This window comes from Callionymus lyra, chromosome 8 (assembly GCF_982586985.1).
Source record: "Callionymus lyra chromosome 8, fCalLyr1.hap1.1, whole genome shotgun sequence".
Classification (NCBI taxonomy): domain Eukaryota; kingdom Metazoa; phylum Chordata; class Actinopteri; order Syngnathiformes; family Callionymidae; genus Callionymus; species Callionymus lyra.
In genome coordinates, this window is record NC_141825.1 from 17,624,080 (window position 1) to 17,641,081 (window position 17,002).

A 17,002-nucleotide genomic window follows, 5' to 3' on the forward strand; every position below is an offset into this window, starting at 1 on the left:
TTATTTACAGTCTGTCCTTTAATTATGCGCAAGCTCAGGTGTAAGCAAGAGCAACGACGAAGCTTTGACTCGATTTGAATATCTGAGTGAGCCGTGAAATTGCAACAATGCGCATCAATCACTCTGCCTCGAGAAAGTGAAGCACCATTCATCATAACTCTCAGGATTCCATTCATCAATTCATCTGAGCCACACTTGAAAATGGATTAAAGCAACCATGTTACTCCGTTTTCCTTTTCGGCAGGTAGTACCGAATATGTTATTCATAAATGTTTATTAACTGAGAGTTTTTTTACACTATTTTCATGTTTAGTCAGTTAATGGATTTCTTTCTAAAATCTCAACGATGCCTCTCCAAATTGGTTCTTGTCGTCCCTTTCCAAAGCAAAAGTGAACAACCACATCTTACACCAACATGTGATATGTTTTTTATCCATTTTTGCGCACAATTATTTTTGCGCTTCACAATGCAAATTTGTTGGGACTTTTCAAAGTTTCTTGGTCGATAGAGAAATCCAGCTCATCAAAACCTTAAACTTAACTCAATTGGTAGATGGATGCCAAAAGTAGAGGGTGGCCTTTTTACGACATTACGGTAACAGTGGTCCCTCATTTAAAGCAGGGGTTATGTTCTGGAAACCAGGATACAAAACACAGAGGCATGATTCATACAGAAGGATTGAGAAGTAGAACAATTGAAGACATTGAATTTTATATACTTATATATGCTGTACTCGATGCATATTGAAACAGTGATACCACAGAAGGTGACCAGTGATATATGGAGGGGACACTTTACAATGTTCTGGATTGAGACATCAAATATATCAGTAGTGACTCTGACTTAGGAGACCTGTAGGTGACAAGTATGTATTTATTTTTTTTAATCTACTGATACTCTGCTCTCATTATCATGCGTGAGTACCACCAGCCCCCAACCACCAGAGTCTATATGTCAACACATGATGAGATTTATTTTTCATCTCAACCAAAAATTGTATCATATTTAAGCAGGAGAAGCTTCAAACAATATTCAGAAAGGAAGTAATTGACTTTATTGACGAGCAGTAAACAGGCCACAGTTACAGTTGGATGTATGGAAAATGTTAGTTTCACAGCTTTATCCTTTGAGAGGAATCTGTCCCTGTTTAGTGTTATTTGCAAAAATGAATATTCATTTTAACGTAGCGACTGATGCGCAGTTGTTGTCTTAATCATCTACCAAAATGACGCACTTAAAAACATCTAGACATATATAACATTGCAATAGATATCGCAAGCGCTTCCCATGTAGACGGTACACCAGACGTGATCACGATCTTTACCTGATGGCCTAGTAGCAAATGCTAAAAAAGCTTAATATAGAGACTTGTTTAAGTTTTCTGGAACAATTCCTGATGTCAAAGCTTCAATACAGACGTTACAGTACAATATATTACAGACGAGAAGTATGGCGGTATTTGGATGTTTTCATGCGTCTTTTTTGGGATGAAGATAAAGACTATCTATCTAAAGAGGAATACATTTCTCTAAACATAACCACAACCATTAGTTGACATGAGTGTGATAAAAAAAAAAAAAGATTATATTTTCACTATAAATGATAAAACCACTCATAGCAAAAGTCCAAGAAAAGCACACCACATAAGGAGGCAGGACTTTTTCTTGTGAGAAAACCTGTCTTCATGCCAACGAACACTGTCAAACAATGAACAAGGTCATCTTCTGGCTAAACTAAAGAATTACTTAGACATTACTCCTGTAGAAAATCACGTCCTTTAAAGCCTTAGTATTGTTAACTGATGTATCGAAATTACGCAAAATGTTAATGACCTGATATCTCGAGATAAGAGTACCACGAGAAATGAACAATACGAGAGTACCTCAAGATAAAAAGGAATATCCTTCATGTCACCTCCGGGGCTCCGTACTTTAATATCCAGTTTAATGGATTTTATATACAATGATTTAATGCATGTAAGATGTGCAGGAATTATGACTATTAATCTTGTCCTTGCACTAAACTTGCTGGTAACCCAAAAGCTTTTAATGAGTGTTGGATTCCTGTGTCCCTTTTGTTCTCCACGCAAAGGTCCTTCTCATTTGTTGCATGTATGTGCGGTCCCCTCTGCGAATGTGTGTAATCTCCAACGGTCTGACTTTCAGGGTGTGAAGTGGAACAGAGTAAAGGTAATGAAGGAGACGGGGACTGTGTAATTATAGTGAGGAGGACGGATTACTGGTTTACTTAATGGTTAATGGTTCACCTTCAAGTGCAAATGCCAAGGAGATAAAAACCCACACCTCTATGCTCCCCATTAACTCATACAGGTTTTAACGCATGTGGTATTAAGCTAACATTATCTAAAGATCATTTTTCATCATTTCAGACATTACCTGAACACGGCTGAGCACATAATGAACTCGAACGCGGCGACACTTTGGGTTACTGTGTATATAATAAATGTATCTTGACTTTGAGCTCCATTTTTATATTTTGATTTTACAGATTTTACATTTTTTCAAGTTATTAATGGCTTTCTGTATTTGTTCTAATGCTCGCTTCCTGGTATCCCATATAAAATTCCTACTTATAGCCAGTGGTACAGTATTTTTATCTCAATGTGGTACAGGAAGTTAGATCACAATAGCCACTCATAAAAAGATAAAACAATCCCCCAAACAACATTTGAAAAATAATTTGCTTCTTCTTTTTTTTTCACAGATTGACTGTGTGTTGATCTGTTTGCACGAGTATCTCATCAATGACAAGAGATACAAAAATGAGGTTTTCAGGAACGTCAACATTTGCCTCCAATTTCAGCTCAGCTGCTGCTGGCAGCATTTCCATTTTTCTTCTCATTACCAGATAAAACACCCTGCTGTTGGAGCGGTCATGTGGGAGAAAACAGATTAATATGAAGGACTCACTTTTTCATTAAACGTCCGTGTCAACAGTGAAAGTTTGGTACTGCATTTTTGGAGCTTTTGCTAAAACAGATTCTCTTGTCACATCCCTGCCTGTTGGCACTTATTTTATTATGTGGTCTTACTTTGTAAAATGTGAGGATTGTTAAAGGGCCAATAATGTGAAAACCACTCTCATGTTTCAAAAGTCTTCAAGATGCAGTAAGTCTCTCATCATGATTATGCTTAGAAGATAATACTTACTACTTACTTACTATACATTTCTCCCCCGTCTGAAATCTTATAGAACAAAAGGTTACTAGAGTGGAAGTCCATTATGACGCAATAAGACCTTCACTCCTCCTCCAGCCAGCTGTAGTCACGCCCCGCTTTGTTTATACAACGAGTCCCTTGGAGGTGGGGAGTTCCTAGATTGAGGCTTGACTAATCGCAGAAAAGTGGGTGTGGTTATGTTAAACAAGATTTAATCTCCAGAAAAACTAAAGTCTTTTTTAATATTTGAGGCTTAAGCACATTTTCTAACTTAAATATTTCAATGAAACGATAATTTTTTACATAAAGACACATATTGCTGAGTACAATAGAGGTCCAAGATCTATTTAAAAAACAGATGATTTGCACTTCCTTCTGATTGCCTGAAAATGTTTTATTTTATTGCAAATTTGGCTTTGATCTTGAGGAGTAATGGTTAACCTAAAAGGAAAATAAATGTGTATTAAACTGCCGTAAACTCTCTGATAAAACATGTAGAACTCATTGAATGGTAAAGATTTCTAATATCTGTTGGTGCCGCAGAGGAAAATTAGTCCTAGAACGGTAAATTCAAAATTTTTTCTTCACCAAGGACACAGACACATTGTCAATGTATTTCTTCCCAACTTTAACCCTACTAAATAAGTCTGTCTGTTCTCCGTCGTCCCCCAGGCACCACTGTAATGACGATGACAGCGTTTGACGCCGACGACCCGGCCACAGACAACGCTGCATTGCGCTACAACATCGTTCGACAGTCGCCCGACAAACCGTCCCCGAACATGTTTTACATTGACGCAGAAAGAGGCGACATTGTCACGGTCATCTCTCCAATGCTGCTCGATCGAGAGGTGAGTTTGAAAAAAAAAAAGAAAAGGGAAATGAATGATAAAAGCTGAATGCGTTGCTGCTTGAACCACACTTGACATCCTTGAGATGCAGCTGATGGTTTCGGATACGAGCAATCGAAGTATCTCATGTGCATATGCGCTTTAAGCCTTCTCGAGACTTGTGTGCCCTTCTGTGATGAAGATGAGTTCTAATACAGCAAATGTGTGTGTCAGTCCATTTCTCCTTCCATACCAGAGCGAGACAACAACTTGATTGCTTTTTCAGAAGAGTAACGAATAGCGGAACATCGATCTGGTTCGCCCGTGGAAGAGGAATATTAGCTGTTGTCAGACACTTAGCGCATAGTTTAATTGAGGTGATACACATTCATCCGTCGGCTCTCGGGGTGTCCAACAAGCCTGGCTGAAAAATCTCCCATCCGGAACTGTTGGAACCACAGCGCCTAACCATCCTGATGAGCCGCTTTTCGATTTACAGCAAACTGTTTAATAGAGGTGTAATTGATTAGAAGTTAAATGTGAAATGAGATCATCACAGTGAGAAGTGTCATTGATGGCAAACTGTCCCGATTGACACCTCTTGGTCTTCGTGCTCTCCATTTCCGCGCCACTTTTACTCCTTATGATAAGCAATTGAAGAATACATTGAGGTAGAAATGCCTATGTATTTAATTTTTGGGATTCCATATTATGGTTTTCAATGGTAACTGCCTGGGGCCTGACTGGGGATGTTACTCGCTCAGTATTGTAGAACACAAACACAAATATAAAAACTGAAAAAGTCTTATGCAGCTTTTGTGACTATAACTGTATTTTCTGCACTATTAGGCGTACCGGATTATAAGGCGCATAGAATTAAATATATAGTCCAATTTTTGACTGGGGTTTCGTTATGCATCCACTAGATAAAGCAACGAAACAGTGAGATAAAGTCAAACTTGTGTTCGGACAACAGGCAAGACACGCTCGCCCAAAACAGAGGCAGTAATCTTACTCCATAGCTGTCCGCCATGATGTGACGTACGTCCTAAATCCCACCCCGTAATGATGAAATGAAGTAATTTTTCAGTCGGCGCAGAGTCATGAAAGTGTTTGTAAACAAGTCACCCACCAGGTAATGTTCATATATAAGGCGTTCCGGATTATTTTTGAGAAATTTAAAGGCTTATAAGTGCGCCTTATAGTGCAGAAAATACGGTAGTCATGATTAGGTTAGTGAAGTGTACTTCACTAACCTAATCATAACTACCGTATTGTACATAATATATTCCAGTTTTGATCCCCAGCTTAAGTATGTTTATCAAATTAACTTAACCACATATAATATCATTATCTCAAAGTTTGAATGTTTTTTATCCCTGCTTTTGTTAATAAGGAACGTGGGAGTAGAGATGGTCAAGTCTCTAACTTCGACCTTAAGGATAATGACTTATTCAAGTTTCTGTTTGGTTAGAATTGGATAATTAACGGCTTGTGAAACTACGGCAAATAAATACTAGCGAACTAACGGCTCTTTGCTTTAGAAACTATTCAGAAGGATGGATTTATCTGTGATGTGTGTGTCCCTGTGTCCCTTAAACTGAGGTTTTTGTAAACCTAAATTGTGCAGTAGAAATACCTGGTTGGCTTTTTTAATAACAGTTGATAATTGAAGCTTATTATGTTTGATTAATTCCAAGTTAAAATAACAAACTTACTAGAAAGCATGCATTATCAGAATTCCATGAAATTAATTTAACAAAATCTAGAAAAGGGTTTTTCAGGGTTTTTGCTAACTGCAAGAAATACATGATTATTTAAGATATATGGTTTATAATTATTTATGTAAAGCATTATGGGATATTTTTTTGGACTAGAAATTAAAAAAATATACCTGGAATCACAGTGCAAAAACTGATATCCTAACATTCATGCATCTCACCTTGTCTCTGTTAACAGTATATTTGTATGCGATTTATATACATTCATGTACACTTTGAATCATACATCTTTCACTTATACTATTAGAATTGTTTAATGCTATCAAACTATTTCAAACTGTACTCAAACCGTGTTTAGGTCTTATTTAATGTTAAAAAAAAAACAACTGAAGCCCATGTTTTTTAAAATAAGGTGAAAACCTTTTTTTTTTTTTATTCTGCCAAAGGATTGAGAAATATTTTCCTATAAAGTTTATAAATACAATAATGTTTTCTGTACTTTTCAGTTAAATGTTGCTTTTTTTTAAATGAAACAAGTCAACATTGATTTACTGTTTGCATTGAATGACGACCATATTACCGTCACTGTGCAGGTATTAACCGACAAATCCTCGGTAATGCATCGTAAACACGGTTACAATTGACACATCCCAACCTCCACTGTGAACTTTGACAAGCATGATTTATTATTGCAGATAAAACAGCTACTTGTCTCCTAGCGAGCAGGAATGAGAGCTCTAAGGGTGATGAAAGGACTACTCAACAAGATGAGCAAAAGGTAGAGACTAAGGTTAATGGAGCAAGGTTAAATGTAATACAGTAAATAGAGTGATGGTTCTGAGACAGTCACAGAGAGGACATCTATCTGTTTCCAACCCCAACCCACACACACACACACACACACACACCAATCATTGTCATCTATTTAAGTCTGCCCAGAGTGTGTGTAGGAAAGCTGTAACTGGAGAGGACAGACTGCTAATGGCAGTGCGACTTTCCAACTTACTAATGGTCTGCGGCCAATCTGTGATCCGTCAGTGGGTCGGATGGCCAATCGATAGACTCAGGCCAACCCCTCCGTCCACTCATCCGGCTGGTTATCTACAGGAAGTACATCAGAGTTTTGCATCCTGGCTTTTGACAGAGAAACTACTTCGGACTAGTGATACATTTGGGGAAGCTTCATGAACCTTCAGGCACCACAAGACGCAACTATCTGCTCTAAAATCGATATCTTTGAACAACAATTTGATCGAATCCACACTTCAAAACTCACAGCGCCACCTACTGAGCTCTCTAAAACGGTACATCTCACCACAGCCAACTTCTTGCACATACATTTTCTATGTCACAGACATTTTAGCCTTGATCCTTGTCAATCCAAGAATGTCCATCACCCAAACATCATTTGCTTTAGAGACTGCTTGAGGTTGATTGAAGGTTATTTTTATATTTGATATTTGAATTGTCCCTGAGTGCTGTGATTTCAACACCGTTATGGAGTGAAAAAAGTCTGTATGTATATTCAAAATCATCCACATGTGTCCATAATTAAATTGAGGCGTGTGACCTATTAATTATACGTCTGAAAAACAATACCTTCACTCTCCCTGCAAGAATTCTGTATAGACAAATAATTAAAGTCAAGTATTAGTCTATCCGATCTCTGAAAACTGTCCATTTACTGGCAAAATCTTGTACTACCTCACAACCACTTCCACCTTCATCTAAATTCCAATGTACACATTCTTTTGGTATGTCTCGCCTTACTTAACCATTTCACCTGATCTCATTCATGTCTCTTCTTTTTGTCTCCCCTCGTTTGATTGTTTGTTTTTCCCGTCCGTTTTCGCCTTTCCTTCCCTTGTCAACACTTCATTTTGGACATCCAATTACTCCCGGGTCGTACCACGGCGATCCCATTCAGAGCAGCGCCAATCGGTGCGGCCTTTTAAAAAGCTATTCAAATGACATTCCCCACTTCCTGCCGGCAGAAGCTGTTTTCAAGCATTTCCAGGACCACCTAATCTGATACTACCAAAATAATTGAATGTCAGTCGTCATATAAAGATGCTCTCCGCACTTCAATTAGCGTCTTGTTTCCCCGTGTCACAGCGACGGGACGCAGCAGGAGGAGAAATATTTACTACTCCCAGGTAGCGCACGCCGTGGGACTTATTATATTATATCATTTATATGCAAATAATACAGCGCAGGAGCACACTGATACGATTTCATTACAGCAGATCTGATGTGCAGTTCACTTTATAAACTCTCTTTCATTCTTCTATTATGGTTTGGTGATTGGGGAAGGGGCGAGTTGATAAGGTGGGCTGAGAGAATTGAATGGATGCAAGTGTCGGCTCACTGTGCAGATGAGATGAAGGAGCTGAGAAAATAAGATTCAATAAGCAGACCAAATTAACTCGAAAGGAAGGCGTAGCTCCAGAAGTACTCACGTCTGGAATCAACAGATGTGTCCAGAATTAGATGCCTAATGCTTTTTGGAATTGAACTCCTTTTTTTCTGTGTTTTCTTAGTTTTATATGTTTGTAATGGGAAAGTCCTGAGCTAAAGTATGTATATTAATTTGAAGTCTGAGGCAATGGTAACTTTAAGTGAAGGAAAAATACACTTTGATCATCTGCTTTAACATCTGCTTCAATGGGTCAACTTTATCTGTTTTTCCAAGTAAAAGTTGAATCGATATCCTTCAATAAAAGTATCAAATATTTCCTCAATTTGATTATCTTCTGTGCTCTGGAGTCTATTAAGTTTGCCAACACATGTGGCTCAGTTTATCCCGAATCTCTTTGATACATTTGTCTGCCCTAGTGGGGCAATTGATGACCTAACTTCACAATGTGTCATCTAAAGGTTTCCTTTAAGATCAACTAATATGTTGATTTAAATGTGTCTTAAATATATCTTTGACCTCTATTGTATCATCAGTATCTGTCTGTTTGTACAAAACTCTCTTTTCATTGAAATATTAAGTTTAGAAAATGTACTTAAGCCCCGCCCACTAACAATAATTTGTTTTTCTGGAGATTTAATCTCGTCTACCATAACCACACCCACTTTGCTGTAATTTGTCGAGCATCACCACCTCCAAGGGACTTCTTGTATAAACAAAGCATGTCCTCGGATCGTAGCAACAAAGTCAGTTATTTGTAAAAAATGTTAAGTTGTTGTTATATAGAAAACGAAACCAAAAAATGTTATCCATGTTTGCGTCCGCATTTGTCTATTCTTCAGTTTATATTGCAGTCAGCAAACTCAACATAAACTCAAATGGTTAGTAACAGATCTAAGTAGAATGTACAGAAGAAGTTAATTGTGGTTCAAGGAACAAATAATTTTATATTAGCAGTGGTCCGACTAACAGTACAATGTGGATCCAGAAATATTTTGAAGAATTTATCACTGATTTGTATACACAGAGAACATGACTTTATTATTTATATATAACCTATCAAATATCTCAAACAACATCTATGTCTGAGCGAAATACTGGTTGCTGCAGATACTGCCTCATAGCAAGGAGGTTGCACGTTCACTTCCAGCTTGAGGCAACCTGCATCACAGAGTCTGTATGTTCTAGTCCAGTCCCAAAAAAGAAAGTTTGATGGATAAAGTAGACTCAGATTGGTCCCTAGGTGTAAGTGTGACAAGTTGAATGCTGCCTCTTGCCCTAAGCAGCTGGGATAAGCTTCAGTTCTCCCGACCCTGATAAGGGAAAAAGCGGAAGAAAATGAACAATGAGTGAGTTAATAAGCATCCATGTTGCCCACACTAGCGAATGGAAGAAATATATCAAAAAACAATCTAAAAAAACAAAGGTCTATGGAGAATTAACTTCAAATATTAAACATTAGCATTATTAGAAATCCCATTATGAGCAGAAATGAGATGCTGGGTGAAGGCCTCGGCTCCCTCCCTGCCTTTTCTTTATATATTTAACGGTACATCATGCGAACACTAATTGAGCTAATACTCCCGAAACAAGGCATGATGAGTTGAACAGAGTGAGAAGTTCAGAAACACTTAAGTGCATTACCAAGAAATCCCATTATAAAGACTTACTGCACTGTCTGCGCGTGGCCCGCGGCCAGAAGGTTGCCAGCTGTAATCAATACATTTTAGTCGGCGGGAAACCAAACACTCTCTTCCACGGAACGAACAAGCTCCACAGTGTTCGTACGCGTTGATGAAATATTCCTCCTATCCACTTCCATCTCATTTTGTTTCTCTTCATCCCTCACCCCCCCACACACACACACACACACCCCTTCTCCATCATGCCACTGTCCGGTTACATTAGTGAGGAAATGAGATAACCCCCTAATTAATTAGATCTCTGAGTGCTAAAGATGAAGATTACATCGCAATGAAGGTTAGAGGTGTCAATCACATTTTTTAGGCGGAAGATTCCTCTGGATAAATTAAGGCCCCTGGGCATTAAGACTTAAAGCGTGTGTGTGCGTGTCAATCCGTTAATCTTTCCGTTTGCTCACCACTCGCCCCTAAATTGCCTCACAAAAGAGAAGGAAAAAGAAGATACAATTGAGTTTATATGTCTTCCCCTTGTTGCGTGGGTTTACTGCGAGAATTCCGGTTTCCTCCCACAGTCCAAAAACTTACAGAGGTTGATTGGTAACTTAAGGAAATTGTCCGTAGCTATGAGTTTGTGTTTGAATGGTTGCGTTGTTTTTTGTGTCTTGCGGCAGACTGTCATCCCATCCAGGGTGTCCCCCGCCTCTCGCCCGAATAAACTGGGATAGAAGCTCCAGCTCCAGAAATTAAATTTTTTGTTCATATTTATTCTGGATATATTTTAATATAGATGTTACTGAAAGTATGGATTCTTCCTACATATACACATTGATCTAATGTATTTTTTTTTAATGTTAATTTTCATTCATTCATTCATTGTCTACCGTTTTATCCCGGGGTCGGGTTCGCGGGGAGACTGGAGCCTATCCCAGTATCATAGGGCAAGAGGCAGGGGACACCCTGGACAGGACGCCAGTCTGTTGCAGGGCACACACAAAGACAGACAACCATTCACACACAATTTTTCCAAAGTTCTTAATCAACCTCTGTATGTTCTTAGACTGTGGGGGGGAAACCGGAGTGCCCGGAGTAAACCCACGCAACATGGGGAGAACATACAAACTCTACACACAGAAAGGTTGTCTCGGCCTAGAATCAAACCAGCAACCTTCGTGCTGTGAGGCGACCGCGCTAACCACTGCGCCGCCATGCGCCCATAAATGTTAATTTTCCCCCCACAAAAAAAGTTTTCCCCAAAAGGCCCAGTCCTACCTGATTTAAACCAAACTTTTCAAGCGACAGTGTGTTTCTGCTGTTACCTTTTTGCTATCCCAGAGTCTTAGTGATTTATTATTTATGTCTATTTGGCAGAGGATGTGCTTACAGTACAAAACTTGAGAGGGGTACAGGAGAAGAAAAAAATGGGAAGTTCTGCCTCCTGGCCAAAGTAATTCACTTCAAATTAAGAGTAAATAATGATTCCTGACTCCCAGAATGTGTATGTGATGCATAGGATGCCAGGACGAACGTGAGTTGCATATTAATTGCCATCCGAGGTCTGATTTATGGAACAGAAAGATGGCACGGAGGCGGAATATCTGGTTAGAAATATAATTTTGTATTCAGGATCAAAGAATACGAGATTCAAAAGAAACATTAATAAAGATGATTTAATACTTGTTCAGCATCTTTGTGATTTGCATTTGAATAAAGTGTTATTCTGTGTAAACATAAATGGGGATTTATGAGTGCCTCTTAATTCAAAAATAGATTTCGTCTCATTTGATTCAGGTGATGTTTTTTTTCCATCTTGGGGGTTATTGCTTTTCCGTTTCAAGAAGCGTTGTCACCACAGGGAAGCTAATGTAAGCTGCTGGTTGAATAGAAAGCGTGCTTAGGTGATACAATGACATTGAGAGTCCATTAACAAATGGTGTTAAAGTGGGTTTTCTGTCATGAGCTGCCACAAAACAATTACACGTAAAAGGTTTAAATCTACATTATATGAATTCTGAATAATGATAATTTATGAAAGCCTTCTGGAAAAGATTGTCATCAGTGTGAAGGTGCTGGAACGATAAAGTCGGAACTAAGTGAAGATTAAAAATAACACCTTACGCGAAAGTGACTTTGAATTTGAACTGTTTTGACAATATGTTTGAAAACTCCAAATCCACACTTTGTGTATGTTCAACGGAGTTTTATAATCGCTTAATGCAAATGTACTTGCATTGTCTTTCTGTTATTTCCTGTTATCTATGCTCTTTGCATTTGCAAGTTATCTATTTGCACTTTGTTCTTTTTATTTGCACTCTTTTCAGTTCTTGCTTTTATGAAACTTGCTGTACCCTCTGTTGTCTGCTGTTAACTGGATAGTGTATTTAGTGAAGGATATCTCCAAAAGGAATTGTATTTACTTTTGTATTCAGTCACTTGCATTCAATTTCCACTAGAAAGTTAAAATCATGTTTTTCAGTTAGATAATATTTCTTTGAATGTTCGCAATTTATAACTTGTGTTATAAAGATTCACAAAAATATGATTTATTTCATATTTTCATTTTTCTGTTGTCACTATGACAACTAATCTGTTACGTATATAAACCACATGTAAGGTTAGGAATTTACTTAAACAAAGAATAGAACTCAGATTTGATTTAAACTCACACATTTTACTTGTGAGAAAGTAGAACAGTACACAGATACTTTGTAAAGCACAGAGATGGTAGGTTGATGTTTTATCTTCAACCCACTTTCACAAACTATTAATTATCTTATTCCAAAGGTTTTCATCTAAAACAAACTTGGTTGACTTATCCTCAAGTAGTACAATTATAATAATGTTATATGTGGTTAGGTATATTTGATTAACTGATTTTCCCTTTACAAACATAACGTGTTTTTGAATTGAATATACAGTATATATATATATTTATGTATATAAAATCTAATTATTTTATTTTTAAAGACAGGGAATTATTTGCTAAAATTACATGAGTATGCGACAGAGGATGTTTTCTCTGATATCAAAAGTCAGTGGGGAAGGGCAGAAAACAATGAATGTATTAATAAATATATCTGAATAAGACTATATATCTATCCAATATTGAGATGGTGTATGATTTTCAAAATCCTTTTGGACGGTCAACACTGCAGCAAAAGCTCATTCATGCCCCATTAAGTACCGTTTGCGAACGCGGTAGCAACAAAAAAGGATCTCACAACTGCTCTAAATTCGTTCCTGCTAAATTGTGTTGAATTTATAATCCGTCTTGAAACGCGATTTCTTTCCAAATATTGTCGGCGCCAAATACCAGCTCATTCAGATGTCTAGAAAAAAGAAACACGAGACCTTTTTAAAATTCCGAGCTAATCTTCAGGAGTGGAAGGATCTGACTCCTCGTGTGTCCTGAGGTGGTGGTGAAAGGGCAGCATCGAGAAGAAGGTAATGGAAGACTCGAGGACGGGTAGATGAGGGTGACGAGAAGACGTACAGGAGGAGAGCAGAATAATTAGGCCTGAAATGACTTTGAAAGAAACATCTACGTTAAGCTCTGGAAATGGCGCATGTAATGTCAGGGAGGCTCGACGGTGGCTCGGTGTCATTAGAGCCAGAGATCTTCAGTACTCCTTGATCTTTCCATCTCCCCTCTTCCTCCCTTGCCCTCTCACTTCTTCCCGCTGTTTCATTCTTTATGAGCTCTCCCTCAGATATCTGTCTCCTTTTTTTTTCTTCCTGTCCTGTATTTTTTGTCCTCCCTGACCTCAGGATAAAATATATTTGTCAACACCTCTTACCCTCAGCTGTATTTCTCCCGAAACAATGGCCCTTCAGGTGAGAATTAATTCCCCTCTGTTGTCAAGAGCAAGAGCACTGATTGACTGAAGTCTGTGGTCTTTTCTCGGTTGTCTTCACCTCCTAGCCTCGCTGTTGAAGTCCAGCTTTATTGCCTTTCGCCCCAACCACGAACACAAATGTCAAATAATGTAAAGTTAGATAGTAAGAATGAGAAGTTCCTACTTGGGTGAAAGACAAACTTGTCTGCTGTCAAGTTTGGAGACTGACTTGGAGCTGAACTTAAAAAACACATACACCAGATTACAGTTGGTTCAAATTCTCAATCATTTTAGGAGAGAGTTATATAGAACATAATCATAGTTATTCTTGTTTCTGTCTGTAGCCAGAATTGTTTCGGTCGCTTTATTCTCCATTGTGGGTTTTTGGCGAGAACTATGTTCACAAACGTGAAAAGATAGACTGAATGCAATACAGCTGGTCTTTAGATGAAGGACAGAATGGATCGTTTTCTTCCTGATGGCTTATCTGAGTCCTTTTTTTGGAAAGTTTCTTTGAGTGTCCAAAAATACGCAATATAAATACAATGTATTATCTTATTATCAATATAAGGGAAGTTTTTCATGACTTACGTCGTGAAAAAAAAGATATCCTGGTGAGGAAAAAAAAAGCATTGCGAGTCCAATTGAGCCGCACATTTTAATGTATTTTTTGTTCGTATGCGCTCAATAGTGCGGGCGTGAAAAGTGCCAAAAACGGCGGGAGGATGAATAATAAGAAGAGGCCCGGGGAATAATAATTAAACCTGTAATGTGTCTTTTTTCAGGCAACCCCCTATTTCTGTTTCTTGCTCAAACCAAGCAATTATTTAAATACATGCAATGACTGAACATATAAGTGTGTTTAGTAAAAGTTGGTAACACCGCTAGCTTAGTCATTTTGCATCTCCCGCAAATGTCAGCTAGCAAGCTACTTGACTCTGATGGTCGTCCATGACAGTCGAATGAATGCTCACCTATTAATCCACATTTGCCACAACATACATGCATCAAATTGATCCCATCATAAGCAAAAATGATTTTCCTTAGCTCAATGTGTTTTTATGTATTATTTAATAACTTGGTTATAACAAGAGCAAGAGGCAAGTCTGTGTTCTTTCCTCAGTCGTCTTCACCTCACCACCTTTGTTTATCGCCTCTGCCCAACCCACAAACACAGAAGTAAATGTCCGATAATGTTAAATTACATGGTGTGAATAAGATGTTCCTACTGGTAAAGGCGCGTAAACGGTGATTTTCTTTTTTAGTAGTACCAGTCAGAATGTTCACCTACAAATCCAAATTGACACCTGTCAAACATTGTTTTTCTCCCTCTCCAATCATCATAATTTACATTTACACATGTATATATTTTATGCTGGTAAGCATTCATTTAATAATCCTATAATTACTAAAATAAAATGTGGTTTGGTCAAAGTGTTTTTTTTATTTTTCAATAATTTGGTTTTAAATAAATCTGATTTCACTTGATACATACTCATATATCATATTATTTTCCTTTAAAATAATTGTATTACATTTCCTGCCAACTGTAGAGGAAAGAAGATACACTTTGGCTTCGCTGATCATTTCTCTATATTTACAGAGGCCACACAGTTGATGTTTGAAGTGAGGATTTTAATTTCAGTTCAGACAACTGTACAATCATAGTCAAACAGGAATTTTATCAATCAGCTGAGTGTATTTATGAATAAATGTGTACTTGTGCATGGTTGAATTCCTCATTTCTCAATTCAGGATGATGAGCAATAATAAAATGCATAATCCTTTGTGGATTTGAATCCTCAAATTTCATGTTAATGGATTCTAAGGATGTTAAATTGATTAAATAATCCTGCAAGAATAAAAAAAAAAATGCATCTTTTAATCATTAACCATCTTGTTATAAGCCCATCATAAAGTACTACGCAAATTTCTGCTGACATCGAATTCAGTCGATATTAGATCAATTTTACCCTCCACAAATGTGAGGATGGACGTTTGTGTTGGTCAAGCGCAGCGGCTCTCGGCATGCCGCGCTGGTTTCTGGCATAAACCGGCATAGATGGACGTGTGTGTGATAAGTCGTGTGGCCTCTGGGCAGCAAAGATAAGAGCAGGATCCCGACAGAGAAGAGAGAACACAAGTCGGTCACAAACCTGTGATGGAGCACTAGCAGGCACAAAGACGCACGGTTTAAGATCCGCATCATATTTAAATCCCTTCACCTGTAACCACTTTTTCTTCTCTGCCGAGAAATCCAATTATCTCCGTGTCATCGCTGACAATGGTTTATTAATTGCGAAAGAAAGTTGCTGAGTGTAACTGATAAAAGTGGGTCTGTAGTTGACGGAGGATACTTTTCTATTCCTCTACCAGATCTTTCTTTGCGTTCATATTCGTATGTTAAAATCTGTGTGTAGACATTTACACCTCTTCATCATTCAAGAGTTGTGTCAGACGGCATTGAGAGTATTTGTACTTGTACCAGAGACTTATTTGCTCAGCTATTGATGTCTGACATTCCAGTGCTTCTCTGTTCCAGTGGAGGGTTCTTAACCTACACCTCTAGCCATTATCTTGAACTAGCTCAAGCACACTTTAAGTCACAAATTGATACTTGATTTCTTGATTTGTACTTGGTATGTTCCCTGGTCTATGTTGAGTTTTCAGTGAGCCGTAACCCTTTAAAGCCAAAAAGACATGTAGGCAAAACCATCTCAGCCAAGACCAGACAGTTTCTAGAGGAGGACGAGACGAAGACCTATCCAGATTGGGACCAAGAAACTAGCATGAATGGCGAGTGTCGAGACAAAGACAAACCAAACCAACGCATGTCGCTCAATCCCGAAAGTCTCCACCTCCAAGGGACTCGTTATATAAACAAAGTGGGCTGTTATCACAGCTGTTTGGAGGAGTGAAGCCATTATTGCTTCATAATGGACTCCACTCTTGTAACCTTTTGTTCGCTGAGCTTTCAGAGGGGGGAGAACTTTATAAAGTACTTCAATACAAGGTCATGGTTAGAGTGAGATAGGAAAGTTTGACATTAGTTGCCCTTAAAAGAATAAAGTTATTTAAAAAAAAGTTATTTTTCATTCGTAATAAGTTTATGAAACCATCTTGACGGATGAATGAAACCCGTTATTTCAGTCACAGTGAATAGGACATTATTCTGGTTTTTGATCTCGATGGGTGGATCTTTTCACCTTCATTTCTTTTTTCCTTTGTTGGGTTTTATTCAAAGCCAAAGATGCTGCTGTGAGGGAAATGTGTCTTTGGATATCCAACAGTTCAATTTCATTTCGGCGTCTTGGATTAGAGAGATTAGAGCAGATCACATCCCATATATTACATATTCATTTTGAATTTTTGAGAGTCA

At 38.0% G+C, this 17,002-nt stretch overlaps 1 protein-coding gene across 1 annotated transcript in view; it reads left to right on the forward strand.

Moving 5' to 3' along the window:
• Nucleotides 1-17,002, forward strand: part of cdh13 (cadherin 13, H-cadherin (heart)) — a 336,887-nt gene that overhangs the window by 210,570 nt on the left and 109,315 nt on the right. The window contains exon 8 of the mRNA XM_087796847.1: nucleotides 3,853-4,031. Coding sequence (XP_087652973.1) covers nucleotides 3,853-4,031 — 179 coding nt within the window. The remainder of the gene's footprint in view (nucleotides 1-3,852; nucleotides 4,032-17,002) is intronic.